Source organism: Nesoenas mayeri, assembly GCF_963082525.1.
Source record: "Nesoenas mayeri genome assembly, chromosome: 5".
NCBI classification, from domain to species: Eukaryota; Metazoa; Chordata; class Aves; order Columbiformes; family Columbidae; genus Nesoenas; species Nesoenas mayeri.
The window spans coordinates 27105895-27127702 of NC_137548.1; the positions used below are offsets into that span (position 1 = coordinate 27105895).

The 21808-nt window shown below is 35.4% G+C and overlaps 1 protein-coding gene across 1 annotated transcript in view; it reads left to right on the forward strand.

Moving 5' to 3' along the window:
* The window catches only part of SLC25A21 (solute carrier family 25 member 21), a 254406-nt gene extending 232869 nt beyond the window's left edge, over positions 1-21537 (forward strand). The window contains exons 5-10 of the mRNA XM_080345143.1: positions 1161-1220; positions 4236-4343; positions 9221-9385; positions 17273-17454; positions 18250-18302; positions 20859-21537. Of these exons, the coding sequence (XP_080201269.1) occupies positions 1161-1220; positions 4236-4343; positions 9221-9385; positions 17273-17454; positions 18250-18302; positions 20859-20938 (648 nt within the window). The 3' untranslated portion in view covers positions 20939-21537. The remainder of the gene's footprint in view (positions 1-1160; positions 1221-4235; positions 4344-9220; positions 9386-17272; positions 17455-18249; positions 18303-20858) is intronic.
* The last annotated feature ends 271 nt before the right edge of the window (positions 21538-21808 follow it).

Below are 21808 nucleotides of genomic sequence, written 5' to 3' on the forward strand. Positions count from 1 at the left end.
TTCTCCTTATGGTCCTGTTAACCCTCTTTCTAATATCCTGTTGTCTGAGTTCATCTTTGTTAAACACAGATGTGTGGCCAGGATTGTGTGATTCATTTCAATTTTTTCAATTTTTTTCATTTTTTTTTCAATTTCAAGAATTTGTAAAATGTCACAAATACCCTTTCTTTAGAGTATACATGGACTGATGCATCTTAGCCTCTGTGTTCAGAGACAAGGAAATAGGTGGTGAAAGTCGGTCTGTGTACTTCAATGGACAGCTTCTTACTGACTTCAGTGTGGTCAGGCTTATTCTCAACACTGCTCTTGGAAGAACAAAGCTGTTAATTTATTCCACTTCGCTTTTTAGAAGATTTCACAAAAAGCACTCTGAAAATTAATGGATTTGGGTGGCAAGAAGTGTTTGGGTGCAAAGTGAGCCATTTACAGATGGTTGCCTTTTTCCATGTTGATGCAGGTGAAAGTGGGCTTCTCATTTCTTTCTTGCAGTTCAAATACAAGCGTACAGCTTTCAAAACTCTTCCTCTAAGGAATCATGGATGCTCAGACCTTCTGAGCACCTCTGGCTGAAAGCAGACAATTGGGTGGAAGATTCATTTGTAAAAAGTAAAAAGTAAAAAGTAAAAAGTAAAATAAATGTGTCTGTTGACAGGAAGCAATTATAAAAATCTACAAAGTTTCCAACTTCAAAATCTGCAACTACATCTCTCTGATGCAAAGTAAACTAATATTTGAGAAATGTGAAAGTGATTGCAGTGTATTATATTAAAGAGGTGAAGGTGATTTCTTGGGAGTTATAATAGTATCTGCTGCTGCATTTACACCAGTATATGCAAATTAGTTGCTAGAGAAAAATTTATAAATTAAAAACATTAACTGTGTTTTGTAAGTGAACTCCTAGGTAAAACATTAATTGCATTTGCACGGCTATTATGTGTGATACAGCAATAAAATCAGTTCTGAAGCCTAATTGTCTACTATTGCACATCTAACACTGCTACAGAGAGTGTGAAACAGAAGTGTTTTATGTTTATTTTGCAGAACTATGCACAGTTACCCAGGATACGAGGTAGTGAAGCTCCACTGTAGTTTGGTTTTTCTCATTTGCATAAGTAACTCTTTTTTTTTCAATGCAATTTCAGTCTAACTTTTATTTACAGTTTTTCACCTTTGAACAATACAAGAAGCTACTAGGATATGCATCATTACCACCAGGACTGGTATGTATGGAAAGAAAACTTTGTGTTCTGATTTAATATGTGTATACTGAACAGTACCATACTTTTCCTCCCATAGAAGGAGCCCAGAATAAAAGCGGTCAGTTCAGCCAACAGTTTTTCAGAACAAACTTGTCCCTTGAAAACAATGAGAACACAGTTTATCAAAATTATAGTTACATTCATTTTTATATCAAATGTCTTCAAAATAATTCCCTAGAATGTCATAACATTTGTTAACATGGCTAGTGACAGTCACCATGGAGGTCTGTGTACAGCTTGACATTCTTTATTCTTGCAAAATAATTTTTAAAAATTTGAACATTATCGATCTTGATTTATCCATGTGATAGTGACTAGATACCTTGACTAGGTATCAAAGTAGTATTCTGCAAGGCACAATGCAACTATAACAAAAATATAGACCTCAGTCTTATTCTAAAGACTTTATAACAGAAACAAACTATTGATAGGAAACTGCTACCTCCTTCAAAGTCAATGTCAAACTCTCTTACACATCAGTGGACTCAGGATTTTGTCTCAAGAACATAACTTTTAAAAACAAAATACAGAACATACATACACACAAAAAATGTTTTAATGCTGGGTTGTAGCTTACATATGTTGTCTGCATTCTCATAGATAGGGCTTAATCCTGCTATCATACTGTTTGGAATAAATTTTTTTTTTTAAAGAATTACTGCTTTCTGTGGTGTAAGAATGTAAGTAATAGTGAATATATGTTTTCACAATAATGAAATCACAACTGCAGAACACAGTTGATATCTCTGTCGTTGCACTATAAATGTTTCATTAATCAATGTTTCCCAGTACTGGTCATGATAATATTTTCAGAAAAATCTTGGAAAAGGGTACACATACCTTCGGTGGGAGATGCTGATCAGTTTTCCCCAAAATCATAAGATTTTTAACTAATAAGTTGTTTCTTTCTTGAAAATTTTCAGTAAGTTCTTATTCAGTATTTCTACTTTAATCTGTTGCTTCCTTCCAGTTTACTTATTTTGACATTTGTAAACATTTTTTTTCTCTGCAAATGCTCCTGCATTTTTCTTATAAATGTATCAAAATATTAAGCAAGTCTAAAAATGTGAATTATCTAGAAGAGGATATATACCCTCTTTGTTTGTTAAATAACAAACAGTAAAATCCTGAATAGTATTACAACCTTCTTGGTCAGCTTCCTTGGAATTTGTTTTATAGTTTTGACTCTCAAGAGGGAAGTTTGTGATGACTGAAGGAAATACATAAAATCTTGTCTTGTAGGGACAAATAACCATCCACACCATGTGGACCAAAATGACATTAAAAAAAAAAAAAAAAAGTTTGCTTTATCATTGTTTCAGATTCTTTCAAACAGTGCTCCTGCCATTTACCTTCCATTGCAGCAACTGAATGGTCATGGAAGCATCTTAACAAGGTTAAAGGAAATTTCATCTTCCTTTTAATTATTCCACTGGCTGCATAGTTGTTTACAGTATCTCCTATTTTATCTGTTTGGTTTTTTTTTTCAGCAGGCTCTTTTCTTCCTTAGATATAAATAGAGAAACTGGTATTTGCTCTCTAATGAGTGGAAAGAACAGAGTTTAAGGTTCCATGGTACACCATCACTTTTTTTTTGGAGGAAAATATGCTGGAAACTTGTAAAAAAGCAATAGCTGATGAAAATCTGCTCTGATTCATAGAGCAGATGCAGCAACTATCAGACATCTCTGACATTTTTAGTGCAATTCTGTTACCATAGAGGCATTTTTGCCCCTAAGATAGCCATGGTAATAAGGGAAAAAGAAGACTGAGAGGGTCTAAACTTGGTAGAATGCTTCTAGGTGCCTCAACAGACCTCATATCAAGACAACATTTATTGTTAAAAAAGGAATGCATACATTAGCAACAACTTCCTGCTGACTTCAGTCTCATGGTTGGTATTGAAAGTGATAGGTTATGTTGCCATCTCATATTGGAAAAGTAGATTTGTTGGTAACACAGTGTTCTCCAAAGGCAGTAAGACTGGTGCTTGCCTCTACTCTCCTAATTTACAATTCTTCTCTTTTTTGTGCTCTCAAGAGTCTCTGCTCAAATCCCTCTGTATTTAATAAGTTATTTTTCTCACTATTGTTTTTTTCTTACCATTGATTTCCTTGAATTTCAGCAAATGTACTCAATATTTACTCAGTATTTTAGTCCTGTAACTCTTTTCAGCCCCTAAACAGTTTGGAGATGTTAAAAGGAGGCAATAAATGTGTAAAATTATCACAAAAATTGACCCCTGTGTGTTTTCTCAATTTACTTAAATATTTAAATGTTATTTTTCTGCTACAAATTAATTAAGTTATTTTTAAAGGGGGTATTGTGATTGAAAGAAAATCAGTGAATATCTCCATATTCTATGGTTGTAATGTATCATTAGCTTCTAAGTAAATGGAGTTAATTCGTTCTTGCAGAGGATGCTGACATTTCCATGTGTGCCACTCATTCCCCTAAACTTTTCAGGATCGATATTTTCTTAGGAGGAGTTTCCTTCTACTTGTGCAATTTGCCTAAGTGCTACAATATTTTAATTTCTTAGTTTATTTTATTTTTTAAAGTTAATATGTTAGTGTTGCATGTTTAATGCTCAGTATAGAGTTTTTATTTATTTCCAGTACTGAATAACTGTGTTTATATTTGTGTTTTTATTCAGACTCTACCCAAAGATAACATGAAGGAATTGTTTTTCCATGTTTTCTTTAAAAATCATACTACGATTTTTCTTCCAGCTGAAAAGAGACTTCATTGACAGTGCTATGACATTTTATTTTGTATCTTTTGGAACATGGTTTATGGCTATTGTCATATTGCCTCATGAACTGTCAGCATCTAATCAAAGGCTAATATTGTTTAATAAAAAAATACGGCTGCATTCCTGTAATCTCACAGTTTGCATTGTGTCATTCAGTTTTGTAATCAAATGTATGGGAAATTTTATTCTGTAATTTTTAACTTTCATTTTAACTTTCCTAGGCATTTGCCGTTGCTGGTTTGGGATCTGGATTGACAGAGGCAGTTGTGGTAAACCCTTTTGAAGTAGTAAAGGTTACCTTACAGACAAATCGGAATGCCTTCACAGAGGTATAAGAATTGTTCCATTCTTCTTTTTCTGCTTTAGTAGACATAATGCACTTTGAAGTTCATATGTAGACCAGACTGTCAATGTCTATAATACATTGAGTTGATGCAAAGGACTTTCGCACAAGCTTGACAGAAATGGAAAAGGAGAGAAGAGACTCTATAGGCGATGCCTTCAGAGATACATACAGTATTGTCAGCAGTGTCAACACCTCTATTGTAAATATTCTGTGCGTGAAGTGCACCTTCGTCCCTCCAGAGCAGCCAGCAGCCCTGCACTGTGAGGACCTGTAGTCCACAAGCAACAACCTGAGCCTCTTGTACACAGTGCTTTTGCCCCAGCAGTCTTCGGACTTCAAGTGAGCACCGAAGGTTAGCGTGAAACACCATGGCCCAATACTCTAACCAGGGTCCAGCTGGTGTATATTATGGTAAAAATGTAGCTGGTAGATTTCAGTGTCTTGGATGAAATTATTTATATTATATGTCTTCACATTTATAATCTCAAACTGGGAAGTAATTATATAATAAAGCACTCTGATAATTTAAATTCCTGTTTCACTTCAGGGTTTTATTATTCAAATATTGCTTCATTCAAATAAGTCAGTGTGCAAAGGTGACTTTGTCCATAGTTCTGGGTACTGCTGAAAGGCAAACTGGAAAACAGTGACTCATCAAAATCAAGTGTTCCCAGAAATGCACCAGCTTCAATTAATTTTAATGTAGAAAATGTTCCAGGCTAAAGTGAAGGAAGGCACTCACACAGTTCCCTCTTTCTTTTCTCAGTGAATAAGACTAACAATTGTCAAATCAGCTCTTTCAAAATCTTTTGAGAAATCAGCTGTATCATGCTGGAAGTGCCAAATCACATAAGCATAGCATGAAAAGGTTGGCTGAATCACCAGTGAGGCATGATATTTGCATATTCTACTATGAAGTTTTGACTGAGTTAATACTTACACGCCTTGTAGCACTCATCTGTACAAATTGAACCCTTTTCAGGGATGCACAGTAACGAGGTTTATCACCTGACCATATACATAAGCTGCTTGGACCAAGCTCCTCAGATACATTCTGAAAAATAGTACCACTGATTTCCCAATGACAGACTAGATGCTACCTACTCATAACTCTTCCAGAAAAAGCATTCTCTTCAGAATACATTTTAAAATATTTGGTAAATTTCTGTTCAATTATCAATGCATGAGAAAGAGAAGACTGGTTGCTCCAAGTCTCCAACCTAGACATTTTTTAACCATGGACAGCCACTGAAACAGAGAACTAATACAGCACCGGTGTAAAAAGGTTAGGATCCTGGAAGGAGAGAGACTGGAAATGGAAGAAAGCAATGGGTGAGAGGATCTCTCACTCAGGAAGGTGATATGAAAAAAAAAAATGACTAAGATATTCTGGATCTTTCTGCCTCACAGATGTGAATATACAATTTACCTATCTTAACAGAACATCTAGTTTTGAATGTAAATACAGCAGCATTATATTTTGAGCAAACTAGCTCATATAAAGTTGCAAGAGACCAATATGTCCTATGCTTCATATGTTTTAATTTTTTTCTCAATTGCAAACTTTATTAAAAAGTCTGGGGTATTTTAGTTACTAAATTTTATGCAATTAATTACAGCAACACTTCCTTGGTGACTTCAGAATAGTCTGATAATCACAGCATAACTGTTCAAAAGCATTCTGAATTGCTTTGTTTTAGGTGAATATTCTTTGAATTAAATTTGACCAAAACATTTCACAAAATCCAAATAATAGTATATTATAAATTAAATTATGAAAGAATGCTATTGGAACTCCACTAGGAACCTAGCTTACACCTAAGATATAAATGAAAGTGTTTATTTGCCCTAATTAAAAAATCCAAGGGACTGAAATTCTTAATTCACAAAGATAGTTAAATCACAGACATATCGATTTTTAATATACCTTTTTAAAAGTGTTATGATTTCACATTTTGCTGTAAATCAGGAAAACTCCAGTGACTTAATTGCCATGTTCTCAAGTTCTCATAATAATATGTTCAAGAATATTCCACACTAATACACATAAACTCAGGCTTATTGGGAAAAGCATGTGCATGTTATTTTATACAGTGTAAGGCAGTGGTACACTAATTTCATTACCATGCACTGTTTTTCTAAAAGGTTTAAGTAAAGCATGTACTTATCCCATTGTGTAGCTTTCATACTATATGATGAAACCTAATGCGGTTCACATAATTCTTTGACTATTGTATTGAAATAATAAATATATCTTGTTTAAAAGGAACAAGGAAGAGCATGAACACATACACCCACACCCAGACTCCTGCACACTCCCAGAGCAAATATTCACACACTATGGTGACAGCTGAATTATTCTGTGGTATCAGATCATCTTTCTAGGGCTGACAGTTTTAAAGAGGAAGACCACTATAAATCACATATTGGCACTTTTGTAATGTGAATTGCTACAGCTAAAAATAACGGTGATGTTTTGTTAAGGTAAACTGCTAGAAGGCCTAACATTTTGTTGTTTGGTTTTCTTTTTTTTTTCCTTTTTGCCTTTAGCTGTGGATAACTCACTTACTATAGAATCTGATGTGGTTATAAAAATCTCACCTGATTTAAGAACTGTGATTAATTAAACAAATACAAGTTCCTGCTTTATAATGAGAAGAATCTGACTGCAGATTCCACTGACTAGATCTCTGTTAAGTCAACAGTTGTGTGAATTAAACTCCAGATGTTTATACAACAAAATCCTCCATCTGAATTAGTCATCCTAAGGTCCTTCCATCATCAGTGATGGAAGCCTTCTAAGGCTTGATCAACAGACATTTTAGATAACTACTTTGGATGAAGTAAAGTTCTGTCTAGGAGAGCCCTCTTTATTGCCAAAGGACTGAAAAAGGGAGTCTTTGAATAGCTCGGATGTAGATGTGGACATTTCAGGTATCTACATTTGGACTGATGAATCCCATCTCAGGTGTTCAGCAGATGTTAGGCTTCTCCTCTGAGTCATTTGTAAATCCATATTCAGGATGAGACCAAGGGATACCTTGCTATTGAAAGTTGCTGTATTCAGCTCAGGACCACTGGTTGTTTTTTAAAGATCTAATCATCATTTTTTTGTGCATTAGAAAGGATGTTATTACTAGTATCAGGACCATATTCCATGTTGCATATCGACATTTTAGAACAGATTCTGATTTGAATCCCTGGGGGTAGTTAAAAAGTAAACTATATTAAAATGTATGCAGAGCATTAACAGGATAATATTAATTACCAAATATGAAAATGAGACTGAAATTTTGTATTAAAGACTAAGCTTGTCAGTCACCTAAATAAACAGTCACATGCTGTGTCAGATATGATAGGCATCATTTGGCTTATGCTGTTGATCTACCACTGTGATATTTTAAAATGGAAAGCTATTAAACAAATAACAGTATTGAAATTAGCAGTGTTCACAGTGTTGTAGTCAAAATTCTTCTATATTTTCATGTTTGAGCCTCCTAGAGGAAGTAATGTTTTGCCTTTCTAATTAAATATTTGGTTACTCAGAGCCAGCTTTATGCTTTGGAGAAAGACAAACTCAAGTCAACAACTTTTTGAAATGAACTTTTCTATAAATCTGCTAAAAAGAAATCTAAAATGTTCAGAAAGGGAACACTTGATTCTGAGTATCAGAATATATTGGAAAGTAGATCAAATGTGTATGTAGTCAGGCAGATCCTGTTTGAGGATCTGGTCATTATATAAGTGGATTCTGAGGAAGTTTCTTCCTGTCTGCCTTTCATTAAATAGAAGTTGGCCAACTAAAATTATTTCTATGCCTTTTGTGCATTATTTTCAAAACAGGATTTCTAAAGTATATTTCCTAAGTCTGTACCTTGGAATTTGAATAGGTATTCTGATTTTCAAAATCTAACTACATTTTTTAAGTAAGTTCATTAGGAGGGCAAAACAGGATTTCCAATTGGATACTTAAGGGGAAAAAAATATATATTTTAAAGATTTTCAGGTCTAGAAGAAAGTTTAATATGTGATCTGGTTTTAACAAGTGCTGTATATCAAATAAGTCCTTCAAAAGTCAGTGTATTGAAGTGGTGTTTTACATTCTTAACAGTGTAAGAGCCTCAGAGGATCCAGAAGGATTTCCAGACAATATATATGTATTTTGTCACCTTTCAGCCCTATTCCTAACATCGAATCTGGACACTGCCAAGCTGATCTTCAACACAAATGTTTATAGCCTTCCTTGCTCCTCGGCTCCCAAGGACTTGCTTCCCTAGACATAATGGCTCAAAAAAAAATTTCCTGTTCCAGTTCTGTCCTTTTTATCGCTCTCTCACCACACATGCTCCTGTGCCATTGGTTTTAATAGAGAAGTTGGTTTTATCTTCTTATTTTCCAGAATAATTGTTAAATGTTCTAGTTGTGTAAAAGTTTCATCTGCCATAATCATAACATCACAGCATCAATAATAAAAAAACCCTACTGCCAAATTCATACATTCAAAGCCACATGTTGCTTCATAAATTCTATATGTCATTATCAGTAGTATTAGTATTAGTATTAGTATTAGTAGTATTTTAAGACCTTTTCATTTGCTTTAGGGATCCTTCCTTTTTTAGAGGACCCAAGTCACACTTTCATCTTTTTTCTGCAATCAGAAAAATGAGGATTTTTTTTTTAAATGGAAGTTGTCATTTTTACACAATCCCAGGAAAGGGAAAATAACAAGTTTGGTAAGACTTAAGATAAAATGACAAGAATTGGCAACACTTTATTTGTCAACAGGATTGAAATGATGCTATGGTTATTGTTCTCTTTTTGTAAAGATGAGCTCTTCCTTCTTTTGCTTAACTTTTGTAGCAACCCTCTAGCTTTGTTCAAGCTCGGCAGATCATTAAAACTGATGGTCTGGGCTTCCAAGGACTCAACAAAGGTCTTACTGCAACACTGGGCCGTCACGGAGTTTTTAACATGGTTTACTTTGGATTCTACTTCAATGTGAAGAACGTTCTTCCAGTCAACAAAGTAAGTTCTGCATATGGTACAATAGACAAACACATATAGGCTTGCCAATTTAATTAACACTATTTTTCTGCACAAAGCTGTGATATTTAGCAACAAATAATGACTAACATAGCTCTCTGTTTTGCAGTTAATCTGAAAAATATTAGACGGTTGTAACTTCAAGATTTCTCACATACGTGATTTCATTACAAAACCTAATTTGTTCACTTGGTATATTTTGCCAGAAAAGAAAATATTAAAGTCAGTCTTGTGGTATTGACATACATATAAAAACTGTGAAATAAGAATACTACACTTCTGAAATAATTTTGGCTCTTGACTATGTATTTGCTGTTCACCATCTGTAACTTAAGTGGAAAAATGTACGGAAATGTCCGTATGAGCCTTTTAGGTGTCAACAGTGCTAAAGGGTGCATTAAATTTGCATCCCAATTAAGGATGTTTGCAGCTTATTTTGCCAAAAAAATAAACCTTTTATGTTAAGTGGTCAAATTATACAAATTACATGTGTGGGCTGTAAATGTTCATAATGAATAATTTTTCATATGTTCAGTCTATTCTGCTAAAAAGACCATTCATAGTCAACTTCATGCCCTGTTTACTGAAAATGGAATAAACTAGACTCATTTCAGTTGTAACTAATGTATCAACCATAGAGTATTAACAGCTATGCATCTGCACTAGCAATCAAATCAGTCTGCAAATTTATATCGTCTCAGTTTTATGGCACCTACTTTTATAGCACATTTCATAGACTGCCATCAGCTTTCACTTTTCAATTTTTTATCATAGTTAGATTTGATTGTAAACATTAGTTTCATTAAAACCTTTGCTCACTACCACCTCCAGGTGGCTGACATTTCTTAATGATATTTCCTCAGTGCCTGTTAAAAACCCACTTTGAAATGTGGCCAAATGCAAAACTCATTTCAAGTCAGGCACTGCCTGCCCCAGCTGCCACAGATGTGCCTGTTGGTAAAAGGGCTGCCGCATCAGACAGTGGTGTGTTGTTTTATAAGAGAAAGAGCCATAAACTTTTATAGGCAAAGAAGAAGAGATGGGAAACCAAAATGGGCTGTTCAGCTTGGCAAAAAAGTAAGATAGTAGACAACAATTTTATTTTTAGTCTTTTCAGATCTCTGCCAACATAGAAGTGATATGTAGGAACTGACAGTGAAAAGAACATATGGTGGAACACAGCTGAAAAAATTAATTAACCAAGATAATTGAGGAGAAGGTTGAATCAGAGCAGAAAATAGAATAATGTCAGAGTTATCATCCAAGTTTAGGTTTCAGGATGACTTGTGACCTGGGAAAAAAAATGGGAGTGCTCTATCCAGTATGTTACAAGCCACCCCATTGATTAGTGCTCTCCAATCTGAGGTGTCCTGTGGCTGTGGACACTACAGCCTGTGCTGTTTAAAGACTTCAGCCAAGGTTATCATCACCAAAAGATGTCATATCAAAGAAGGAGAGTCTTGCTACCTCACCTGCTCCTGTACTACAGAATTCCTGTAGGCAAGACAGATATGAATTTTCAGGAGAGGAATGTTTGATCAAAATAAAAATATGAAGAAGGGAAAACAAATTTATTCTTTTTTCCTGTGGAAATTAGGATAATGCTGAAACTGATAACCAGATTCAACCATAGCTGACACAGAGGCAGACTTAAAATAACTGAGTTCTTATAAGTCATACAACCATTTAAAAATAGGAGAGATCTTACAATGCATCTTACGAGTGGGCCAGGTGAGGGAAATTTTCAGTTGGAACTTATGCCTTATTAAACACTGAATTCCATGGGAAAAAGCCCATGTAAACCTTAGTCTGACCTTGCACCTTTCCAGACATCAGTATCAATCAATCAAAAGAACCCATAGAACATCAAACTTCTTTAGTTCTGGTATTCATGGGGCTACTCTTTTTTTTTTTTGTTTCATAAATTACTGTATAACTGAGACTGAAGATGCATAGTGCAGACAAATGTACTGGATGAAGGGGTAAGCAATAAGATATCCATTTCTGGATATCCTTTTCTGCATATTTAGTGTCTAAAGGATGCCATGAAAAGGTGACCTGCTCGTACACCCAACATTTTATGAACAGTCTGATCATCTGTGTAGACCAACTCTATGTGGGAGAACTGAGTCTCTAGAATTCTGTAAATTTTATATTCAGTGACTGCATTTTTTGTTATCTCCTGTGGTTTTTATTTACACCAAATTTTTGTTGTGCAGATGTTTGTTTTAGAACTAAATGAAGTCCTATCCTTGCCCTACGGGTCCAAAAAGTTATAGCAAATGAGTAAATAATAGATAATAATGCTACTTCTAAATCTGGAGTAAGATTAATAATTTTATCAGGAAATTGTATTGTGAGAAAGACAAATCACTGAGAGGATTTCAGACTCTTTGAAGATGTGTAACCTGTATAGCAGACAGCCATGTCACTCTGGAGACTAGCCAGGACATTTATCCTAGTGGCTGTCATTCCTCTTCTTATGCTGTCAGACATCTGACAGGTGGATTTTGAAAACTTAAATAGATGTCTACCGCAATGAGATTGCACTCCAGGAATCTGAGAGAATACCAGTGTGAAAAAGCACATTCATTTCAAACACAGCACAGCTATGACTATTCTTTTTGGAATGCTTTTCCTGGTCATCAATATGTTTATTGTAGTTATAATTTCGGTGTTTCCTGCATGTCTTGACAAAGATCAGATCACCTTTGTACTAGTGAGACAGCAAGCTATAGTTTACAACAAGGAGTTTATTATGTAAATGCATGAGATGGACAGAGGTTCAGAGTCAATAAAGCTATGAATCTGTTTCTTAAACTATGGTCAAATCTTGATTAAGTCACAAACAAAAATTGTGAATATTCTATAAGAAAATCAAAACATGATTTTATCACAACAGTGATGAGACTCACTTCAGTCTTTTCATTTTCACCCTTTCTGGAGCCTTGCAGTGAGTCTACATAATTTTTTCCTCCTTACTGCTGATTTCCTCCAAACCATCTGAGCACACCTGTACCAGACTCTCCCTCTCTAACACTGGAATTTGACAACCTTTCTACTCAGCTCAGTAGGAAGACCCAGACCCTGACTCTCTTCCGGCTCAGTGTCTGTGTTTATTGCAACTCATTCGAGTTTTTCATCTATTCCTTGTTATTTTTCCCAAGAGCTATCTCCCACCTTGCTTCTCTCTAAATATACCTTTTCTCCTCTGTCTTGGGAGCCTTCTTCCTCAGACCCACGTCTTCCTTTCTTCCACTGTCTGTTGACAAAGGAAGCTCCTTTTAGTGGTTCAAACCAACCATCCAATCATTGCGCTGGCTAAAGCAGTTCCTTACAACCTGTTTTGCTGCCAAACACTGGATCATAGTCAACGTAGCCCAGGTCAGGTCTTGTGGCACCTCTTAGCTTGCCATAGGAGTTGGCCAAAAGGGCCAAGAAGCAACTTTACTCTTATTTCTGGCCTATCTGCCTCCTCAGTCCCATAATCGCTAGGCACACCGGGGAGAACAAGAGCTGGCCAAACCCAAGCCTTGTCTTTTAAAGTCTCTCTTGTCACACAGGGAGGTGGAATGTGCAGCATGCAGTGCAAAGCCTCAGCTCCATTCCTGGCTTCTCTGCTGACCTGTTATGTGACTTTGAGCAAACATATTTAAATTTAGTGATCATTTCAAGTCACTTTTGGCACTTTCGTGCCAAATATAACTCATTTTTTGAACTAATGCTATAGTTAACATTTTCAAATGAGTTTAAGAAACTTAATGCAAGGATTCCACTCTAAGCATTAGTATCAGGCCAACTTCAGTAGATTGCTTTGCAATTACCAGCTTCAAATATTATTCCATTAATATTATTTATACTTCATGCAAATTGTCAGGAACTGGCATTCTCCTCATGCAGTAAGCATTATTCTTTTATAGAGAACTTATCTACAAGGTGCTGAGAAGCACTAAAACTTATTTATAAAAGTATTATTTTTCATAAGATATGTGCCTCCAGAAACTGAAAAAAAAAATCTCAAGACAAACATCCAAATATTGAAGCAAACAAACTCATAAAAGTAGTTTCAGTTAGGCAAATTAATATATTGATCTTCTGATTTTTTTGCTTGAAAATAGGGTTACATTATAAGTTTCTTTGCAACACATTCTTCCACTTAGACTGAACAGGGCCCCACAAGGGAAAAAAAAATTAAAATAGTGTTCCTGAATGTCTCTATGGTCAGGTTTCTAAACACTATTATGCATGTTGATGGACTGTCCACTTTATCTATTTCTGCTTACCTCAATCAACCTACCTCAGTGACTTTAAGCTGTTCCTTTGAAGGTACCTACTTCTCTCCACTGCATATCCAAGTGTAGTGTCCTTCTTTGAACCCTGGATTGTATTTAAGATGGGTGTCTAAATCAGTACAAATATATGTGCTGTGGTGAGCTATTATTCTAAAATGAATTTTCAGCTATTCTGAAAAAAATAAATTAACTGAGTTCCAGGCATACATGCCCTTACCAAAGGGGTTTTTTTGTTGCTGGATTAATATCTATGCTGCTTATTGAATTAAGTGACCTTCCTTCAGTACCGATGAAGATAGTTTGGAAGCTTTTGACTGAGATCAAAGATTTAAACAGGGATTTTGACAAAGTGTCCAGCAAATAAACAGGAGAATGAAGTAGTAGGGAAAGGAAAGCCCAGGACATTGGAGACTGAAACTGATAAATCAAAAGTGCCTCCAGTGGGTGATACATACATAGGTGTGTATGTGCTGGATTAAGGGCAAGAATTTTCTATTGCTAGAAATAATGGAATATAAAAGAAGGAAATAAGCAGCATGTGATTCAGGAGGAACCTAGGGAGTCTCCACTTATTTAAAAATTATAGGATACGATTAATGAAGTATGAAAAGCAGACCAATAACATCTCAATTTTTTTTCTCCCAAAGAAAGCAGGGAAATCCATCAGGACACGCATAGATGTGGCATTTTTTAGTTATATCTACTTCTCTCTTTATTTTTAATGGCTGCTGGTGCTCATAGGGCAGCGACTCGGGTATAGAGGAAATGTACTTGTGAAGAGCATGGTAAAAAGGTGAGATGATCACAGATTATGTTATCCAACCATGGCAAAGTTATTCCATGGTGAATAAACAAACTGGTATTTCACTTCTTTGTGGTATACTGTACTGTGGTGTGGCACCATCTAAAATCAAGTTTCTATTCTACATGTTCTACTTATACTGCAGAAAAATAACCTTTACCTAAGAACGGAATTAATATCTGTTTTTTCTTCAGTTCTGCCATTTGTGAAACAGGAAGAGCTTGTCAGAATCTTTTTTTCTAATGTACCAAATACAAAACATTCAGCCAGTGAACTCATGGTGAAGAAGTGAGTGACAATAACATGATAATTGCTTCTGCTAGCCCATTGCAGTATTAGCACAACAGATATGTGTTACTCTCATGTCTCCTTTCACAGGGTCCAACACTGTTAAGAATATTTTGCTGTTGTCCATAGAATAGGAAAAGGACAGACTTCAGTATAAAAAGACTCTACTTCCTGATAGCACCAACTTGCACCTATGTGACAGACAGCCAATGTTCCTTATTCTGTGTAAGCGTTATAGACAGAGGCATAAATTATGTTTGGGAATCTTTTTTTACTTGGAAGCAGTAGCACAGTAAAAAGCGACTACTCTGCGGTTTTAGAAAAAAAACCCACTTTTTAATTGTTTTTAACTGCTAAATTTATTTTTAATCTGTTATACAAATGAAATTATCCAGATATTATAGCGATGAATGCCACAAAACTCTTCCCGTGAGATATGTAATAAAAAATCAAGTTACATAACAAAGCTAGTGGATACCATAGCACATTTGGTTAGGATCCAATGTTGTGAATGAGCAAAAGGCTGACTTTCAACATTTTTTATGTCACAAATACTGGAATATAAATAAGCAATCTGTGATTGTTTCCCTTTGGTGGTGTTCGTGCTGTATCATGTTTCAATAGATGCTCACTTGATCATACACCCACTATATCCTATACTCTGTGGCACTCTCAGACACAAAGCAGGCAACACTGGCATTCAGAATTCACCAAAATATTAAAATGTTCATCATTCAAACATAAGGGATTTGTCAGGAACAGCAAGGCTTGAATTGCAATGCCTGAAAGTAAGTATTTTTGCCTGACATGTATTTACAAGCCCAGAGTGCAGCCCACTGCGCTTGACGCTATGAAAGAAAGCGTTCTTGCACCAAATTTTGTGACAAAGATACTTCAGACCATTCTGGACTATGAAAAGTCAACAGAGCAGTGGTAGCTTCCTCGCTGCAGCCTGGTTTGAGAATGTTAGTACAACCTTGAATAGTGCTTAGTTCTCAGGTGTGGGTATAATCCTACAGCCTGGAGCTGGGTACGCACCACACTGGAATACGGCTGCCATACTGCTGCCCTTCCAACCTCAAAAGGGGTCATTTTTAATGCTCTAGATACCAAAATAGTAGCTTTATTTTATTTGCTTTTAAACCACTGTCAGTATGTACAGAATAAACAGAAATTTACTGCTAAGATTTTTGCTAATAAAGTGGTACAATTCTTTATCTACCACAAGCCAATATGTTTCATGTTTTGTGAAATCAAGGTGTTGAATTTTTCTGCAAGTAATAAAAAACCTTGTTGATTTTGACATTGGTCTCTAAACACTTGTGTGGACTTTCTCCAGTGCATATTATGGAAGTTTTAATTTATGTTTCTTTTTGCAAAACTTCTTCAGTCACAAAGGGCAGGTTTATGAAACAAATAATACTGTGCTAATGTTATAGCATGGCAAGATCATTTATTATCTTACTGATGATTTCCCATAATTAAAGTACCTTCATAAAAAAAAAAAAAAAAAAAAGTAACTGCATATATAGAGTCTGCTATAGCAAAAAAGGGTTCTTGCTGTTGAAGACCAATAGCAAAAAACTATGTGCATAGGAAATGCACTGGAACACACTTCCCTGTGACTTCCACTACTTAAAGAAATAGGATTAGACTTTCTTCAAGAGCCTTTGACTCCCAGATAATCTCTGAATTCTTTGATGTCATAGAAAATGCCAAGGTAGGAGGTCTTTCTAGAAGATCAAATAAACTGTGAGTGAGCAAAAAGGTTTTAGATGCACTTCTAAACCACTTCTAGCTTTTACTATGAATATATAGTAGGATTCAGAAACAATCTGTTGTAAATTCTTCAGCCAATTAGCTGAGTGAGTTACCACCGTTTATAATACGCAGAACGCGGAGGCTCTTTTGCAGTTGCGCCGAGTTGGATTGTTAATAACAGGAAGCTAGCACTTCTCAGTACAGTGGATCAGCTACATGTGAAAATAAATGTAAAAAACCTGGAGGGGAATGGCAGCAGACTGAGATTAGCCTTTATTTAATTTAGCATTTGGGGGTCCAACACACAAATGAGCATTTTAGTAGGCTTCATGGTGGAAGTTGCTGTCATTTGTAAAATATTCTGGCCAATTAGCTAATAGTGTGCTTGGATTTCTCCTGTTTTGATACAGTAATACTAAGTACATTGTGAAGCCCAATTATACAAATCATCCCCATATGCCATACCAGTCTTTCTTTATGAACTGTGTTTATAAATCCTGTGTGAGGAAATGTGTACTTCAGCAATTTAGACCATGTGTAAAAACACAGCCAATAGGATTGTCAAGAAAACAAGTTCCAGTGTAGGAAATCCTAATGTGTTCCGCTAAAATAACACGAGTGTGTTGTGTTGTGTGAGTTTTCTGATTAAATACATGTTACTTTATAGTGCTTAACCTACATAGGTCCTTCCGTTTCCCTTTTTATTCTTTCTCTCTTTTTTTGTAGGATCCAAATTTGGAGTTTTTGAGGAAATTTGGAATTGGGCTAGTCTCAGGAACAATAGCCTCAATTATTAACATTCCTTTTGATGTTGCAAAAAGTAGGATTCAAGGACCACAGCCAGTTCCTGGAGAGATCAAGTACAGAACCTGTTTTAAAACTATGGCAACAGTCTATAAAGAGGAAGGGTAAAACATTCTTATTTTAATAAATGTCCAGACCTCTATTTTAGTTCATATGGTTCCATAAAATCATGCTGTTGTATTTCAGATTTGACAAGGGCCATTAAGTCACCTTGAACTCACACATCAAAAGAACACAATGTAATATTTTTAAATGTATTTTAGAATTAGAGGGAGACATCCTCCTGCTCCATGTGAACTATTACAAAAGAGCTACAAGATGATTATTGGTTTGTCAAAATCTATGTTCCATAAATAAATGCTTCATATTTCTCACATGTAATTTTTTCAACTCTTCACTTTGTAAAAGGAAAATATCAACAGACAACAGAATATTTCACAATTTCGCCTAATTGTAGTCATACAGACCTCTGTACCTCTAAAATGACTGATGAAATAATTAAATTGGGGACAGATCCTAGTGGAAGTAAAGTTGCTCAAGTGATGATGGAGTTGTAGCTTTGGTATTCAATTATAGCAGTCATTTTGTCCATATATGCAGCTGTTGCTAACAGACATCTTGAAAGTAAAACCATCTCACTGATTAAAGTCATATTTCTGATTGTTGAGGCTCATAATGTAGCTTTTGTGACTGAACACTGATTAACTTTTTCTCTTCATCTGATCTGCCTCTGTAAAATGTTAAAATCCAGATACTGCTTGCTATTGAACATGTGTAATTTTGAATAATTGCTTCTAAATGCTCTGCCAGCATTTTAACAAACACATGCTAAAATTCCATTCTTCTTTTAGAGCAAGATTATTGTTTGATATGTTTTGTTTGTTTTTCTTCTGCTACAGATTTCTGGCTCTGTACAAAGGCTTGGTTCCCAAGATCATGAGACTTGGTCCAGGTAATTTTCCCTCTGTCACTTCTATATTGCTTTTGTTCTTGCTTTCTCTCCTTGTTTTTCAGTTTCCTGAAAAAATGTAGTAAACTTCAGTCAAATAAATGAAACAGCATACCAAAAATCATCAAAATCTCTTTCATCTTTGAATGATTTATTTTGATAGTAGCGTCATCCAATAGTATCATAGATGGATTTGGCTAAATATGTGTCTTAAAAAATAATTTACATATACATATCAGATGATTGCAGATCCATGTAACTGCTGGTTTGTATGATTACTTTATTTGTGAACAGGCCAAATGTATCCTTGCAAATGCCAGAACTGTAATACCTTTGGAAGCGTTTCTTAAGGCTCGTCCCATTCCTTCTAATGTAATTTTTTTGTTTCACTAGGACTATTCTGTACCCATGTAAATTCATGTTAAAATGCTGGTTAAAGTCTCTCCAGTATAAATGCTCTCAACAAGTTGAAGCATAGCCCAAGCGTATCGAATTCCAGTTACTTTCTTCTTCCTGTGCTCTGCAAGGGTCATAAAGAGCAGACACTAAAAGTCCGATAGTGTGAGCTGGGAAGAGACTTGCATGGCCTTGGTAGGCTAAGATGACACGGATAACTTAAAACTACCTTTGCTGATTGACCCCTTCTCACTACTATTTGGAGTTGTTACTCCAAATGTGGGAGCACAGTGGTTGAGAGCTAGATCTTCTACTTTTGGACTATTTTCCCCTGACTGGTTTTGATTAATCATGAAAGCAAAACACTGAGCCCTTAGACTTTGCCAGCCCACAGAGGCAGTCTGTCAAAAACAGCAGAAGCCCCAATTTGAACAGTATCCCATTCCCATGAAATCGTATTTCCAGTTGGGCAAGGTGGTTTAATAGGCAAGAATACACATGGTTAAAAGCAAGTAGGTACAGAGTCTGTTCTGCAGTATAAAGGAGGCATTAGGTTTGTCTGTAAATGTTTGCATATCCAGCCTGTTTGGCTAAGTGCTGGACCAAACCTGGTTATTGTGCAGGGTAAAGGAAGAAAGTGAGGAGGGGAAACAAGGCAGCTGGGCATAACTCTGGAGCTAAAAGCCTTTTCCTTCACACTCTAAAGATACTAGATTACATTCAGAACAAAAAGAAGGCAGGGGTTTCCTTCCTCAGTACTTATTAGTACAGTAGATTTTGGAATAAAATTTTACATCTTACAAATTACTACATCTTCTTGCCCAGATCTAGCAAGTCAGTTAAGCTTGCACTTCATTTTAAACACTTTCGTAATCCCATGGATTAATATATAGATTTGACTTTCCAATGAATTAATAATGCAATTTTTATTGTGGCTGGAAAGATAATTCCTCCTTTCAACATGTGAATGCTTTCAGGAGAAGAGATACACAAACAGATCACACAGTATAAGAATTGGAATCAGCCTTTATTTAAGTTCAAATCACATCTTAGACATTGTGTCTGTGATTTGTTTGTTGGTCAAAGAATTTTGCAAACTTTTGCTCTATCTAGCTGTCAGTGAGTTGTTGTTCATAGAGGATTTCATTTTGATAAATTTGGTTCATTTTGATAAGTAACATGGGAAAATTCATGTGATAGTTTTGTGTGCCTGGTTGTCTGAGCTTCTACCAAGAAAGGTCAGCACAGCCCAGCAGAAGACTTCTTTGTTAGAGGTGCCACTCTAACCTGCTAACTGAGCCAGCAAAGGCAAAGGACAGAAAATATTTGTGCCTCCTTGCTGGCACCCACACTTAGAACACTGTAAAACACTTTTACTCCTGCAGCCTGGAATCTAATTCTTTTGCCCCATTTTCTTTAACTAGAAGCTTTTGTGTATGCTTATATAGATATGTATATATATATTTACCTTCTGAAATGTTCCCTTCTTTAGTTCATGCAGTAATTACAGCTGTGTTACAGGAGGGCTTTAGTCTGGCTTCACTAACAGTCAAGGTATTTTATGGCATTCAAGCTGGGATTTTATACTGTTATCAGTTCTAACAGGTAATGCCATTTCATCAGATCAAAACTGTCTGTGCATTCACAGCCAGGTACAGGCACAGGAAGATTAGACTCATTTCTATATTGTGATCTGCTTTAGACATGGTAAACAAACAGCTGCAAACCTTTCTTGAATATCTACCTGGAAGCATTTTCATCATCCTGGTGATCAAGTTTTGTCATTCCACCAGTCAAGTTGCTCCTTCATGGCCAAATCTAACTCTAAACAAACATACAAATATATACATATTCAGATTAAAAGCTTCACTTTCAAAAGAACAACGAAAAACATTAATCTTGAAACAATGTTAGGAAAAATCACACTGATGGTGATTTTGATTTAAGGTACAAACTTTCGCATCAACTTTATGGTCTAATATTAAGTAAAATTCGTATGGTTTAAGAACTGGTGATTTTTAATTAATTAGGGAAATAGTAGAATTATCTATTTTGCAAATCAGGCTTTGCTATATTCTCTTTTAGATTGCACACTACAAATGTTCTTCAAAATCTTGAAAATACCGAATTTTGCATGTAGTAAAATAGTATCTTTTCTTCCAGGTGGTGCAGTGATGCTTTTGGTTTATGAATACGTTTATGCGTGGCTTCAGGACACAGTTGATCACAAGCAGCACTTCTGAAAAATGCACTCTTTAAAATTAAATACAGTTTAATAAACTAAGAGTGATTATCATCCTTTGTGGTGTTGAATACCCTCATATTACACTGCTGTTAATGGAGTTCAAAAAGATTTGGTTTTGGGGTCCTGATCCAAAAAAATATTTAAGCACATGCTTCTCTGTAAGTACATAAGTAAATAGCACGGTTGATACTTGTTTTACTCAATCAAGCAAAAATATCAAGGAGATAAAGGAACAAGAAGATAAAGGAACAGGACAAATTGAAAATTCTGGACACCAAATTATACTATGTAGTCAATACATTTCAAAAAAAAAAAAAAAAAATCAGCTGAAATGGCAAGCTAATAACTTTCAGGGAATTTTGAAGAAAAAAATGGAATAATGCTGTGGGGCCAGATACTAAGATAGCGTAGACTGACAGCTCCATTGACTTCAGGCTAAGAACATGACCCACACTCTACAAATTCTTGGTCAATCTTGGGTCCAGTTTCGATTCAGTCCAGTAAAATTTCAACATTGATAGAAGAACTTCTTAAGTTGTTGGGAGTTAGGTCAGAAAAAGGACAGCATGACTAGGCACAACCTTAAAATATGTCCTACTTCTTCTTAGCCATATATATCTTAAAAATCTCACTCAGTTCACAGAAAATACTGAAAATAATTAGTCTGGGTCAAGTTAAATAAAAGTGCAAAACAACTGTGGGAATCATAGGAGAAATGAGTAAATAAATTAACATAAATAAATACTTTAAGGCATATGAGTTTTTACTGTGATTTTTTATCCACCTTCATATACTATTGCTTAAAGAACTATCCTGTGATATAAGTGTTCAGTGCACTTGAGTGCCCCTTTAGCCTTCCATTACCACC